We start from the raw sequence: 15,089 nt of genomic DNA, 5'->3' as shown, positions 1-15,089 counted from the left end.
GATGGTCACTTTTATACCAGTACTGCCCACCCCTGCAAGCTTTCAGGCTTGGCTCATAACCCTGAAGGATGGTGGCCTGTTTATTTCTTCTTCACATTCTGAAGGCCTGCATTCCTCACTGCATTCCTTATCATTATGAATGGCGATGCAGTCGAATGAGCAAGCTGAGAACAGATAAACACAGGTTTTCCAGGAGAAGATGGAGCTTTATCAAGGGGCTCATTCATGGAAGTGTGATGTTGTGAGGCTTAGGCTGAGACTTTCCACTCAATGCTGAGCTGCTGTCTTGGTTTAATTCTGCATGCCATTCATGGTCAGTTTTCCAGACACAGATTAGGGCTGCTTACTAGTTCTGGATTCAATTATACGTTCGGTGGGGGTTCAGTATTGAAAAGCCTAAATGTGTGTCCAGAAAAAAAGAACTCTGCTTATATCTGGAAAGTGTTTCAGAGTAGAATTGATGATCAAGGGTAAAAATACTTTAGCAATTGTATTTCTTAATGTACTTAGGAACACATAGTTTTACTCAATTACATAGAATGATTAAAAGCATATTTCTTTTATGCCTTTTTAATTTACCCCTTTAAAACACTCGTTTCCACTCTTTTGAGTTAGATTGTGATACAGTATCCATACTTTACTATAGTACAGTATCTGCTCTTTTAATTGAGTTATATTGTGATACAGTACTCATACTTTCACTATAGTACAGTTTCTGCTCTCTTAATTGAGTTAGATTGTGATACAGTACTCATACTTTCACTGTAGTAGTTTCTGCTCTTTTAATTGAGTTAGATTGTGACACAGTACTCATACTTTCACTATAGTACAGTTTCAGCTCTTTTAATTGAGTTAGATTGTGATACAGTACTCATCCTTTACTATAGCACAGTTTCTGTTCTTTTAATTGAGTTAGATTGTGATACAGTACTCATACTTTCACTATAGTACAGTTTCTGCTCTTTTAATTGAGTTAGATTGTGATACAGTACCCATACTTTCACTATAGTACAGTTTCTGCTCTTTTAATTGAGTTAGATTGTGATACAGTACTCATACTTCCACTATAGTACAGTTTCTGCTCTTTTAATTGAGTTAGATTGTGATACAGTACTCATACTTCCACTATAGTACAGTTTCTGCTCTTTTAATTGAGTTAGATTGTGGGTTCAGTCCATAAGTGTATATAAAATGTCTCATCATGAATCAGGCTGTTGTGAGACCAGGCAAGTGCAGGACTAAACTTACAACTACTTGTAGACTCCCCATCATTTACAGTGGTAACGGTGATGTAATAGTATTCAAGTCATGAGTGATTAGCATTTCTCAGTCAGGGGGAGAAATTGGTATGGATTGCTGTTGATGTGTTTTATTTAATTTCCTAAAGTCTAGACTCAGCACATGTGAACAAGAGCATCCTCTGTTGTCTTGACAGATATGTCTACTCGGATGTTCTTCTCGATTTTGGGTTTGCGTCACAGTAAGCAAGTGTCCCACCCCCTACTCATACAAACTCGCCCACTTAGCTATCAGTTGAACTTTTGACTGTGACAACTGTTGTTTCACATAGACATAGAGATGTAATGCCACATATCATACAAATCACATCTGGAGGGAAGTATAAACTGTGCCATTTAAAAGTCTTTGACCAATTACCCCCCCCCCCCCAAAAAAAACAAACAAACAAACAAAAAAAACATTTGACACACCCTGTATATCATCTAAAACCAATTCAATTCAGACACACAATGCTGAGTTTCAGAGGAAGTGCTCGTGTGTGCTGGTGTGTGGTGGTGCTTGTGGTATTTGAGGACAGAGGACGTGTGGGCCTCAGACTTTCCACTGTCGGCCCCCTCCCCACCTCATCTCCCTCCATACAACCCACATTCCACACCACAACTTTTTTTCAACAAAACAGCCCTCCGGTGTTGCTGTTTCCTTGGTAACAGTTTCCTCTGCCACTTCCATGTGTGCGTTTGAACAGCCGACGTCTCCTAGGAAACGCGCGGACACCCACCGCACGATTCGATTTGCTGCCCCCGGCTGTGTCATGCTATTTTAAATGGTAATAAAAGTCATTAAAGTGCCTCTGCGTGCCATTAGAGTCGGCACTTAAGTGCGGAGACGCAGAAGACAGCAGTGTTTGTGTTCAAAAGCAACGGAGCAGACTTTGTAAAATGAGACGTTTACGGCGGTTTCGAAAGTCTCTGGCGAGTGTAAGTGTTTTCCAAAACTTCCTGGAATTGGATGTAGAGTGTTTCGCGAGAGCAAAAATAGTCTAGTTTCATATCAGCTGCTTATTCACAGACAAAAAGGAGCTAGACTATTAAACTCTACTTCCAGCCTCTGCACTGTAGGACCAGCTGGAGCCGCTTTTGTCTCTGCTGCACATTACCGTATCACTCTATGTTTGCATTCCTGTCGCTTTTGAAAGTAGACTGAAAGGAAAAAATTATTTGCTGTGAGTGAGTAATAGGACCTGGGTGAAATATTGTCTGACCTATAAAACTGACAGGTATTAGAGGTGCCATCATCTCAGTTATAACCATTAAACTATCATAAAAGTAAACATAAATGTTTATAGATGTGAGTAGATCAAGTCAATGTTCCTTAACTACATTTATAAAAGCTGTTCAATAAGCAAACATTTTAAAGACATCACACTTCTTATGATAAGTTAACGGAATTTAAGACACACACATCTTATTCTGTTAACGTACTATTGGAAATGACTAAGTTATTAAAGTTATCTTAGTTAAGACACCAAGCTTGTATTTTCTGTCACTGCTTGGACGTTTGTGTTTCATATCAAATGACAGAGGTGCAGTGGTGAATGCTGGTAGACAACACAAGCAGGAATTGGGTGAATCATAAAAACATCATTAGCAATTGATAAACTATTTGGCTAGTGGCTCGATTATAGTGACCAATCATTTAAGCAAAGTTGACCTAAATTATGCAGAAAGAACTCACTTCATGAAGATCAGTATACTAGGTGTGTTTAGTCCAGTGTGTACTACTACTAGACCATTCAATACGTGTGCTTATTCAGTATGCAAATGCCTACCACAGACACAGCCTTGGACCTATGATTTGTTACTTGTGCACTCAGCAGCTCTGCAGCTTTGCTATCCAGCTCAGCTATATTAATGACAGAGAGAGAAGGAATAGGTCTGCTAACAAAACAGCTCTCCAGAACAACAAAACAGTTTCAACCCAGAAATGGTCGAATCGCCACAGCTGTTTTATTTATTTATTTATTTTTAAACTCTAGCTACCTCACTTACTGGTATTTAGCAAGGCACAACTGGAGACTTCTGATTTATGATTGGTTTGAGGGATCGCTTGACTGCCAGCATAGCCCTTCCCAACTCAAATCCAGCAGAGGAAAGACATAAGGGCAAGAAGCTCCCAACTGAAGTGACCAACGTTTTTCTTTTTTGGCATTCAGATGCACAATCATGCAGCAACTTACAGCTAAAGGCATGAACACATTGACAAAAGGTGACATCCCCTGTAAGGTTTCCCAGTATCAGCATTAGCAATACTGCTGATGAGATGAAAATAGAATTTAAGAGAAACACTCTGTTGACAGCTGATGGAAATAAGACCTAGAGATATATAGATACAGATACATGAAGCGATAGTCCGTAGCTTCGGGGGATTTAGGAATTTAGTGACCTCTCTGGCGTTCATACGGAAGAATACTTTTAAAGCATGTGTTGTGCAGTGTCCCTTCAGCATGGATGAATCTGATCATTGCAAGTTTATGTCCACTCAGTCAGGGGAGTAGTTCAAAGTTTTGTATTCCGTGAGAGCTCTGAGGATGAAAGAATTGTATGCAGCTGTCATTCTAATCAGCATAATAATTGTGTTTTGGTTTTTAACAATTTAGACACATATTGTCACTGTCTACAGAAAACTACAACTATATCCCCAATAGTAACTTTTTGGTTGACAGTAAAAATCACAAAATTTACTTTTAATGCTGGTTAATGTAATATAAATTGTGAAATGTGAAACTGTATTCTCAGTGCATAGTTTTGCTCATTTAGAATGGAGAAACAGTAACAACATAGAGAGCAATGGCATCCAAACATAGAAAACTAAAAATGGGCAAATGGAGTTTGAAGGCTTTCTTTGAGATGTAGCGATTACAGAAATAAACAGTGGCGTTCACTGAGTAACAGATAAAACACTGGCTGTAAGAGTACAGCTGGTTAGCATGTGCCCAGTAGCTTATATAAAGCATCCACTCAGGCAGGTACCTCTTTAGGTGGTTGGATACGTTGTGTTTTATTATTTAAAGGACAGTGAGGATAGCACTTGAAATTGTCTAGGAATAGTGACTAGCTCTGTTTATTTATTTATTTATTTTTTTACAGATGCAAAAAACAACAATATGAGCAAGCTAACCGGCTAAGTTGCTAGACAGTAGCTAATACACCTGTTCTGTATAACACTGTAATGCAGGTACACACAAATCCACAGCAATAATGCCCTGGCTGCCTGTTTTAGTAGCATGCCATGAAAAAACATCTTGCTACTTCTCTACCACTGTGTTACCAGTTTGGGAGGACAAAGCCAATTCAACATCACAGAATCATGTCAATCCTATCCAGTGTTTCTCTTGGTTTTACCATGGACTCCTTTGGCTTGCCAGATCACTTCAATTGTAATTTGTGATTTATTTGGTTTGATTTTTGGTCTTGATTTATTTGGTATTTGGTTTTTGGATGTTCTGATAACTCCATGTTTGCAGTAGCTGTTGGGTTTCACTAAAGTACACTAACTGGCAGTTTTGTAACGTTATCAAAGATGGGGAGAGAACGGGCCGTCCTGCCCAACCTGAGAGAGATGCCAGTTAAGCTTGAGAGATGCCAGTTAAGATGGCTGTGGCATCATTGGGGATGTCCCAACAATGGCACCAATACTCAGAAGGCTGCGACACTTTTCAATTTTAAAATCATGTCATGCCATCAGCTCTCAGAATTCTTAGCTCTTTGAAATCAGATCAGTGGTGATGACGTTTTTCCATCAGTCAGGCTCGGTTATATAACTTCAGTTTGGCCTCTGTGGTGTAATGTCTGAATGGGCTTGTGTGATCTGCACGATCCTGCCTTTGAGTACTGTTTACCCAGATCAGCACTCAAGGACGAAACTCATTTCGCATCAGAGTAGCCTCAGAATGTGTCCTTGCATGATGTTTGTGTCAACCCCCATGTGCACAGCCACCAAAGACGCTGTGAAATCAAAGCAAAGTAACAGGACATAGCAGCCAGAAGGAAGGACTTTGTGTGTCCGGTGTCCTCGAAGGCCGCTGTGCTTGACTGTCCTCAAAACCACTCGGTTGAGGCCGCTCAACGTGTAATCCTTTCAGTTGAAAAGCCAGCAGCAATGTGTGCCACCAGCTGTGGCAGACACAACAAGGCGTCCTTAAAAGGTCTCCTGGGAGATGGGGGTCTTTTTTTAAATCCTGACTGATGGTATCTGCCTGCTTGGTATGGAGTCAGTTAAGCAGCCGTCAGATAAACAGCAGAATAGCAGTTCATGGTTTTCTTGCACACATCTGCTCTGATTTTAGTCCTATCTGACTTTGTTTTTTCTTTAAACTCAAACTACATATTTAATTTCAACTTTTTGCGCCATCTCACTTAAGAAAGGAGGCTATTAAATGTCAGAAACTGTTAGAAATTAAAACTAATTTAGCTTAGTTTGTCCTTTTAGGTGCTAAGACAAAAAGGCATAGGCATAGTCAAGAGGCACGACAATCACCCTTCCGGTACAGACCAGAATTACTCAGCATAAGCCAGTTTATACAGTTGCTTTTATATGTGTATATATTTTACACATTTTAGTAGTGTTTTAAATAGGACACAAATTCTTCTGCAGCCCGAGGCTAATGTGATATCTTAACCCAGTCAACACGCTCATGTGGAGTTTTTACATGGGTTGTAACTGGGTCCCATTGTAATCTCACATGGGTCCCATCTCTGGTCCATATGCAATGTACTTTCTAGATGGGGCCAGTGTTTACCCCATCCTGGTCCCATTACTGGTCCTGGTGGGTGTCCATACGTGGTCCCATCCATGTTAGCTCCTTGTATGGATGCCCACCAGGGTCAGTGATTGGACCACTGTGGGCATCCATACATGAGGCTGTGGACCCAGTTGGGCTACCCATACAGACCCCACATGGGCATGTTTTCTGGGAAACTTTAGTAGGCTGCCCATGTTAACTGTCACTATGGTAGCTAACTGCTCTTTAACTGAGCATAGTCTTAGCTTTATTGTACCCTTCAGTCAGTTTGGGTTTTCATTGGGTTGTCACTTTTTAGCGATGTCAAGTAGAGCAAAATTGTAATACATTACCAACGCAAGGTAATTTGGCTGACTGCCACAAACCACAGCTTTCATTCACTCAGCTGTCATATTACTATTTTTAATGAATAATTTATGTATCAATACATCCTCTGATTTGGTGCTTTATCACATACAAGCCAAAGCCTACCTGATAGCTTAAACTTTTGTCTCTGTACTATCACCGTGCCAGGTCTTAGCTGGGGATATATCCTTCAGTGTAGCTGCACCTTTTACTTTATGTCCTTTGATGTTTCGTAGATCCATTTGCATTTTTGCTTTCAACTTTTCGCTCCACTTTGCTGACAGAATAATTATCCTGCCTGTGTGTGAAGAAGTAAACAAACTGACTATTGTGTGAATAAAGGGAATGACTGCACTTTACAGAATTTTAAGTGAGCTGATAAACTTTTCTACTTCTGTATTTGTTGTTGTTGTTGTTGTTGTTGTTGTTGTTGTTGTTATTGTCCCAAAAGTCTGCAAGCTGTGATGCAGAGTGAATCCATGGCAGACCCAGCAATGCTTCAAACCACAATGCCCGGTTAAAGTTGACTTTAATCAACTTGAAAATTAAGCTAACCCATTGCACAAAAAATGTATATAATAATAAGTTACATAAGATACTAAACTAATAACTTAGGAAATATTACATTAGAAAGACTTGATACTTTAATTGAACTTATGAGGTTATCAAATGGTAAATTCTCAGTTTAACCAATTACATTGCTATGTTAAATCACATGTATCCTTTAAAAGATAAATGTGCTGTTATTTCTAATGAACTAACATTGACCATCTTTACCAATGCTGATGGTTTAGTTCTGCATTAATATATGAGTGGCTGATGTTGTATCCAGCAGCAAGGAACCAGTAACTTACTCTTATAGCCTTATACTCAGTATGCAAGTAGATGTTGCCAGGAGTTAATGGTAAAGTTGTAAGGTTTATTCAAAAGTTCTGTTGAGTCCAATTAAACCTAAACTGGCGTCGCTCTCTCTGGTTGGGCAGGACGACCCTTCCTCTCCCCATCACTCAGCATAATAGTAGTCAGTGCAGGTGTCTCTTTGATAACGTAACAAAATTGCCAGTTAGTGTCCAGCTTTCCAATCAACGAACCTAGTCAGAAACATGAACTGGCAAGTTAAGTACATTCAAAGTTGTTTGAATTATTTTCATCTGTGTTCAAACAGACAGCAATGTGAGACCTTTTACTTTAGAGGGATAATAATCATGGGCTCAGCATGAACATAGTAGTGTCCATACCAGGTATACAGTATAAACCTACTATAGCATTAAATTTGTGACTGCTACTGTATTCAAAACCAACCACAAAAATCACAAAGATGTCCTAGTCATCCAGTCACGAGTGAAGTAACCAGCATGCTCCATACCCACAATTATCCCACATAAAGGAGCATCCATAGTTTCCAATTAACAGAAGTATTTCTAATCGAACTCAAGTAATGCCTAAAATGATTACATAGAGGAAAACAGGAACACATTATGACTGGGTGCCTTGTGTTTTATCCTTTTGAAGTTTGCATTTCTCTGTAGAAAATGCCTGTGGAAACCTCCATTCCTCTCTGCTTGAAAGCAGCTGTTCAACATGACAGTGGATGTACGCTTTTTGAAAAATGGCCTTTTTTTCTTTTTGTTCAAAATGTGCAGACCGAGGCACAACTGCTTATTATTGTTCTCCTATTGCTTGTTGTATTTCCATTATTTCATCATCTGCCTTTGGATGGAAAATATCAAACGTCCTGATAAATATAGAAAACGGAAGCCTATTATTAACAAACAGGGCTGTGTTCATGGTCCGCTGATACAAGAGACCGTAAAACCTAGACCTGCTTTAAGTTGTCTTGAGATTGCTTGTTTGTGTGTTATGTTGTGTTTCGAAAAGGTATTTCTTTTCAGCATAAAATGATATTAGCATGATATTTAAGTTAGCCATACTGTAGTTAGTGACACAGTACACATTACACAGAAAGAAAGCACTTTTCTAGGAAGGAAAGCTACTATATTTCGTTTTAGACTGTTTTTTTTTTTTAATAATCTTAATCTAACAAATTACACGTGTGTGTGTGTGTGTGTGTGTGTGTGTGTGTGTGTGTGTGTGTGTTTTTTCGGTCCTTTTTACGCCAGCCACTCGATCTGAGTCGTTATCGTCTATTTTTGATGGTCGGACTTAAATTTGTTTTGTAATGAGCGGATTGTTTTCCTGCTAACTAAGCTTGTGCAAACCAGTTTCTCTCTCTCCTGATTCAGAGCTGTTAATATTTGTGTCAGACTAACTGTTGAACATTTATTGATTTTAAAATGGCATGCAGCGTTCACTTAGACCCTGTGAGCAAACTAACGTATTTGTAACGTTTTTTTTTTTTTGTTTTTTTTTATAACGTAGACTGTATGAAAACCATGTAAATGTTGAACTTTCTGCTGTACTTGTGCATTTTATGCTACACCCTGCCCTCCGTAATACTATAAACTGCGGTGATATTTTGAGACGATATGATGACTTTGTTTACAGCCTTTAAATAGTTATAGCTGCTCCTTTAATTCTTCTACTCAAGTTAGTTGGTCTCCGTTTCACTGTAATTGCATTTGTTTTACTTCAGAATGGGCTTAGGATATTCTACACACCGTTGTCAATATCAGTATTGCTGTTACAGTATATTGGTGAATATGATAAATTGATTTATTGGTAAATTAATTTAGCCACTTGCCTGTTTCTCTATCCTCTGTCAATATTTCAGCTGCCCGTTCCTGGCCTCAAATCTCACCCCTGCCATCCCAGCCATCGGTGGAGTGCTGTTCCTCTTCGTCATGGGCATGCTCCTTCGGGCCAGCTTCAGTGACCCAGGTGTGCTGCCCAGGGCCACTCCTGAAGAAGCAGCTGATGTGGAGAGGCAAATAGGTAGGTGAAGGTGGAGCCGACCTCTACCTGCTCTTAATTTGTTGTTTTGGTAACTGGTAACTTTGTTGTATTTTTACTGATAGATACTATAGCTAGATAACCATAATAGATGATCAGGTAAATTGTAGAAATTGTAAACTAACAATAATAATGGGGAAAAAGCCTGATGGTGGTGATGCATAATTAGAAAGTTAATTCTGTTCACAATGGTAGGAGTACTCTTTAGACTGGAGCATACAATATGCTATTGGTGATGGTTTCTATAACCACTGTGTTTGTATAGGGTCAGAAACCACACAGTGAAGTCTATTAGAGATTAATGAACATCTCTACATGGTTTGAGGCAAGTGTGTCATGATTTAGACATGCATTTAGCACAAAGCTAATCGGTGGGACATAAGCTTCCAGTCCTTTCTTTGTGCAAATCTAAAGAAGCAAACTTTAGACACCAGATATGTCCTTGGGTAAGAGAAACTGTAAATTAGATTTCGTACCTAACTGTTGCCTTAATTAGATCACTTTTACAAAGTACCTCTGTGTTTCCAGACAGTCCACACATCTCTCACTTCAGCTTTAACTTTGCGTCACAGTGCTTCTAACAAATGTCTCATTGTCTCTTGTATCATCCCAGTATTTCTTAATGAAACGTTGGACATGGATTGTGGGAGAACAAAGCCCTTTCGGCCTTCGCTGTTCAGCTTCCCAAGACTTGAAGCTCTGTTGACTGATGTAGAGAGACTCCAGGGTGTGTTAGGATTTAGAGTGAGAGGATTTGCCATTATCTCCGTCTCTCTGGGGATATGCATAATACATGCCCTTTCCTGCTTCTCCTGTCTGTGTTTAAAATGGAAAAACCCGTTAAATATTCATACTTAGAGCGGAAATTGAAGTGCTCAGTCTGTAGATTTCCCCTACTCTTTCAAGCCTAATATTTAACCTAAAAGTCTAGTTGTACATACATTAGCAAAGTCAACTGCACCTCAGGCAATGAGTGAACCCAGTCACCATGCAAGTTGCTGTGTGATGTACTATTTCTGCTTCCTCATAGACCTATTATCCTTTATTGAGGCTGGATAAAGCCGTTTTAAGGGTGTCAGTCAAGCAATTATAATAATAATCATTAATGTATGTATGTTTAAAAATTATTTGATCAGGCATGTAGTTATACACACATGGACAAAATTGTTGGCATTCACAATGGTCACAGAAATAACTTAATTCTGACAAAAGTAATAATAAATAAAAATGCTATGAAAATTAAAATAAAAAAAATAAACTCATGAAACAGGCCTGGACAGAAATGATGGTACCCTTAACTTTATATTTTGTAGCACAACCTTTTGAGGCAATCACTGCAATCAAACGATTCCTGTAACTGTCAGTTAGACTTCTTCACCTCTCAGCAGGTATTTTGGCCCACTCCTCATGAGCAAACTGCTCCAGTTGTCTCAAGTTTAAAGGTTGCCTTTTCTAGACGGCATGTTTCAGCTCCTTCCCAAGATGCTCAATAGGATTTAGGTCAGGGCTCATAGAAGGCCACTGCAGAATAGTCCAATGTTTTCCTCAATATTTGCTTGATATGCTTCATTTTTTTTTGTGAACATAGAGCTGATGTGCCTTGGCAAAAAGTAAAATTTTTCTCATCTGTCCATAGGACATTCTCCCAGAAGCTTTGGGGCTTGTCAACATGTAGTTTGGCTTTTTATGATTTGTTTTCAACAATGGTGTCCTCCTTGGTCGTCTCCCATGAAGTCCACTTTGGCTCAAACAACGATGGATGGTGCGATCTGACACTGATGTTCCTTGAGCTTAAAGTTCACCTTTAATCTCTTTGGAAGTTTTTTGGGCTCCTTTGTTACCATTCGTTTCATCCGTCTCTTTGACTTGTCATCAATTTTCCTCCTGTGGCTACAGTTCCATGGATCTTAAATTTCTGAATAATATGTGCAACTGTAGTCACAGGAACATCAAGCTACTTGGCGATGGTCTTCTAACCTTTACCTTTAACATGCTTGTCTATAATTTTCTTTCTAATCTCCTGAGGCAACTCTTTCCTTTGCTTCCTCTGGTCCATGTTGAGTGTGATACACACCATGTCACCAAACAACACAGTGACTACCTGTGGCCCTATATATAGGCCCACTCACTGATTATAAGATTGTAGAGACCTGTGATGCTAATTAGTGCACAAACCTTGATTTAACATGTCCCTTTGGTCACATTATTTTCAGGGGTACAATCATTTTTTTTTTGTTTAATGAGTTTACTTTTTTTTTAAATTCTGTTCAAGCATGGTTCAAAATCAATGTTGGGTTTTCATTGGTTAATTTTCATAGCATTTTTATTCATTATTACTTTTGTCAGTTTCAAGTCATTTCTGTGACCATTGTGGGTTTTTCTTTCATTAACCGAGGGGTACCAACAATTTTGTCCATGTGCGTATATGTAGTCCTTCCTTTTGTGTAAGCCATAGCAAAACAAACATTAAATATGCAATAACCCCCCAAAATAACTGCATTTAAATGTGTAAACACAGCTACCGCTAATGTTATTGTCAATATTTCACTACTGTGTAAATTGTTTCTCCAGCCATTTGTGTATTGAATGAGTTATACCAAAATAATCAGATCAAATTTGGGCAAGATTTGATTTACATAATTCCCATAAAGAATCTAAACATCATCCAAATCATTTAGTAATGAGTCCAAACATGTCTTGTTTTGACTTTGGACACAATGTTCTCTGCTATGAGGGAGTAAATGAGTTAGATTGAGCTCTATGAGCTGGAGCTGGCTCTTGCTGTTTGGACATGGGAGTCTGAAGGAAAACAAGTCTAACCGTCGCGCAGCTCAGATGAATAATCTGAAGCTTAGTAAACACTGCTGCTGTGCCCCGGGGCTTTTTTCCTGCTGAACCAGCCATAGAGCCAGCACTCCACAAAAGTGCTGAGTCTGCTGTTCGCATATCAGGGGAAAGCACATAAGTGGAGTGCATCTTAACCCAGCTAAATGGGAGTCAAACTTGAAATCCTGAAGGCCAAAACACAGTTGGTGTTCCTCCTGCTTTTACACACCTGGCTCAACTCATCTGTTAATTATCAAGCCCTGCTAGCCCCAGTTTGCCCCCTTTTTCCTTCTTTTTTTCCCTTAATGAAACAATTTGATGTTTTATGTAAACATTGATTCAAAATGTACCATTCAGGAACCCAGCGCAAGCAGTCCATGTACCAAAGAAACGGCCTGTTTCTGAATTCATCATGGTTGTAATGTTGCCACCCTGCACATGGCATGATTGCCTGTTCAGTCTACAGCTCTTAAGCTGCTTGTTCAGAATGATGTGATGAGCGTTTTTGATGCACCTAATCAGATTAGATTTTATACAGATCAGATTTTTTACATTTATGAGTCATAATAACAAAAAACAGCCTGTTGACTTCTAGAGGATTAAAAGAAGTTAGGAAATGGATTATGATTGGATAATTATGGAATGGATTATTTTTGGTTGAAAACCTACATGAATGTGATAAGCGGGGGAAAAAAGTACAAAGGAACAGCTAAAATAAAAACATTTTCTTCTTTGTTATGTGTGTAAATGTGGCTTGCAGATGCTGCTAATGGAGCAGGTGGTCCGGGCTACCGGCCTCCTCCCAGGACCAGAGAGGTGGTCATCAACGGTCAGACAGTCAAGCTGAAGTACTGCTTCACCTGCAAAATCTTCAGACCACCTCGGGCATCACACTGCAGCCTGTGTGACAACTGTGTGGGTAAGTGGGACAAACTGTGTGTCAGGTGTACAGGTTTTTTGTTTATTTTTAGTGTATAGTGGTGTTTTAGTGTATATGTTTATATTATTTTGTATATATTTGTGTTTTTACTACCATAAGGAACTGTGTACCTACAAGTTTTTCACTCACATTTACACCTGTGTTAGTGTGATGTGACAGTAAACCTGATTTGATTTGATGTAAGGAGTAGTATATAACAATATATGAATGACTCCATACTCTGACGTGAGACACATGTTTTTTTTTGTTTTTTTTTAACAGAGCGCTTTGACCACCACTGCCCCTGGGTGGGCAACTGTGTGGGAAAACGAAACTACCGCTTCTTCTACCTGTTCATCCTCTCTCTCTCCTTCCTCACCATCTTTATCTTTGCTTTTGTCATCACCCACGTCATCCTGAGTGAGTAACACTAACCGCCCACACAAAAACACACACTCCTGCTCTTATTCAACACTCTACAATTCTCAGCTCGAGTGCTTCTGCACCCTCTGTGGGTTTAACTCACATTTGAGACTTCAGCCTGCACGTTTTTTGACTGTAGCTAAAATTATACCGAAGTATCATGTGCTGCTGCTCTACATCAAGATCCCTACAGTCTTAAAGTCTGGTATCACTTTTTTTGGCGCCATGACATTGAATTAAGTTAAATAATGACCAATAAGATATGAAATATGAAAGTTTCTTTACACTAGCAACAAAGCACATTTATTTATACTTAATGCCCTGGATATTGCACTGGTGCGGCAGTGCTGTACTGTTACTCTAGCAGTTTCTAGGGTAAAAAGCTTTCTTTTCTCATTGTTTCTTAATGATCTCTTACATTGATCAGATATTAAACGTTCCACACTCTTAATGTTGCTCACCTGGTTGAGTTTATGAAGTTTCAGGAAAATCTGAACAAGAAACTGATTTAGAGATAAACTCTGCAGGAGAGTCAGCTGCAGCTAAACTTACTGCACACACTATTGCTATACACACCTGTTCTGTGCTGATAAACACATTAAAGTCTGCCAGGCCTATCTGTCAAAAACTTTCCTGTAGTGTATGTGTAAGCAGTTTCAAATTAAAGCTGACGTTCTGCTTTTTAACCTTGTAGCCATGATTCGATTTTAGATCTAATGTCCTGGAATGAAGAGCCAAATAAAGACTAATTGTCTGGTACAGTTACTTATAGGCAGTACATAATATGTACTGGCTTCACTATATTATATTGGACATCTCCTTTGAAAGGCTAGTACAGTTTGTTGTGTAGTGGGACTCCATTTGTGAAAATGGATGAATGGCCTCCTTCTATCAATCAGCCCCATCTCTCTGAATCCCGATGGTCAGTCGAGGAGGTGTGTGCCTGCAGTGCTGCTGACAGGGCAGTTCCTGTCCCAGAGAGTGCTGGGCAGTAGGAGTATAAATCTCAGACCTCACATATGAGATTTATGATATATTTTAGAGGGAATTCTTGTGGTGTAGGAACAGGGCTGAACCAGGGAGAGGGGTGGGCAACATACATTCTGTTCTGAGGGGGTGGGGGGTGGGTGACACACATCCTATTCAGTTCTTGAATTAAAGTTCATTTGGTAGTGACTAATATGCCCTTCTCTGTCATTGTTTGAGGTTCTTCTGGTTTTGCCAACTAAAAGATGAAACAGAAAATTCTCTTGTTGTGATTTACGCATCACGTTGTGATTGTGCTCATGTGCTATCCCCTTAAAAACATAAATAGTGTGGAAAGTACGGACAGATTTAAAATCTAAATAATTGACATGGGTAAGATTGCATAGATTACAGGTTCTGAATATTAGTTTTGATTTATTTTCGATTAATTACTCAGCCCTCCCCCAAATATTCTGTATTCTGTTGCTAAGAGAATTCGTCCCAAAAAGAGAATTCGCCCCACAAATTGTGCATGCACTGGACGCCGGTGTTTGCATGAGTGCTCCTCAAAGTAGCTCAATTAGCTAAATTATTGGATACTTTTAGACACATACGCTTCAAGCCAGAAAGTCTGCAGACGCTTTTCACCTTCTCCACATT

General features: G+C 39.3%; 1 protein-coding gene across 2 annotated transcripts in view; it reads left to right on the top strand.

Moving 5' to 3' along the window:
* The window catches only part of zdhhc14 (zDHHC palmitoyltransferase 14), a 32,259-nt gene that overhangs the window by 1,681 nt on the left and 15,489 nt on the right, over positions 1 to 15,089 (top strand). For both annotated transcript variants that reach the window (XM_072686695.1, XM_072686686.1), the window contains exons 3-5: positions 9,117 to 9,277; positions 12,882 to 13,040; positions 13,323 to 13,460. In XM_072686695.1, the coding sequence (XP_072542796.1) occupies positions 9,117 to 9,277; positions 12,882 to 13,040; positions 13,323 to 13,460 (458 nt within the window). The remainder of the gene's footprint in view (positions 1 to 9,116; positions 9,278 to 12,881; positions 13,041 to 13,322; positions 13,461 to 15,089) is intronic.

Source organism: Salminus brasiliensis, chromosome 1, assembly GCF_030463535.1.
Source record: "Salminus brasiliensis chromosome 1, fSalBra1.hap2, whole genome shotgun sequence".
In the NCBI taxonomy this organism is placed as follows: domain Eukaryota; kingdom Metazoa; phylum Chordata; class Actinopteri; order Characiformes; family Bryconidae; genus Salminus; species Salminus brasiliensis.
Note: the sequence above shows the minus strand (reverse complement) of the source record. Positions and strands in the feature narration are given on the sequence as shown.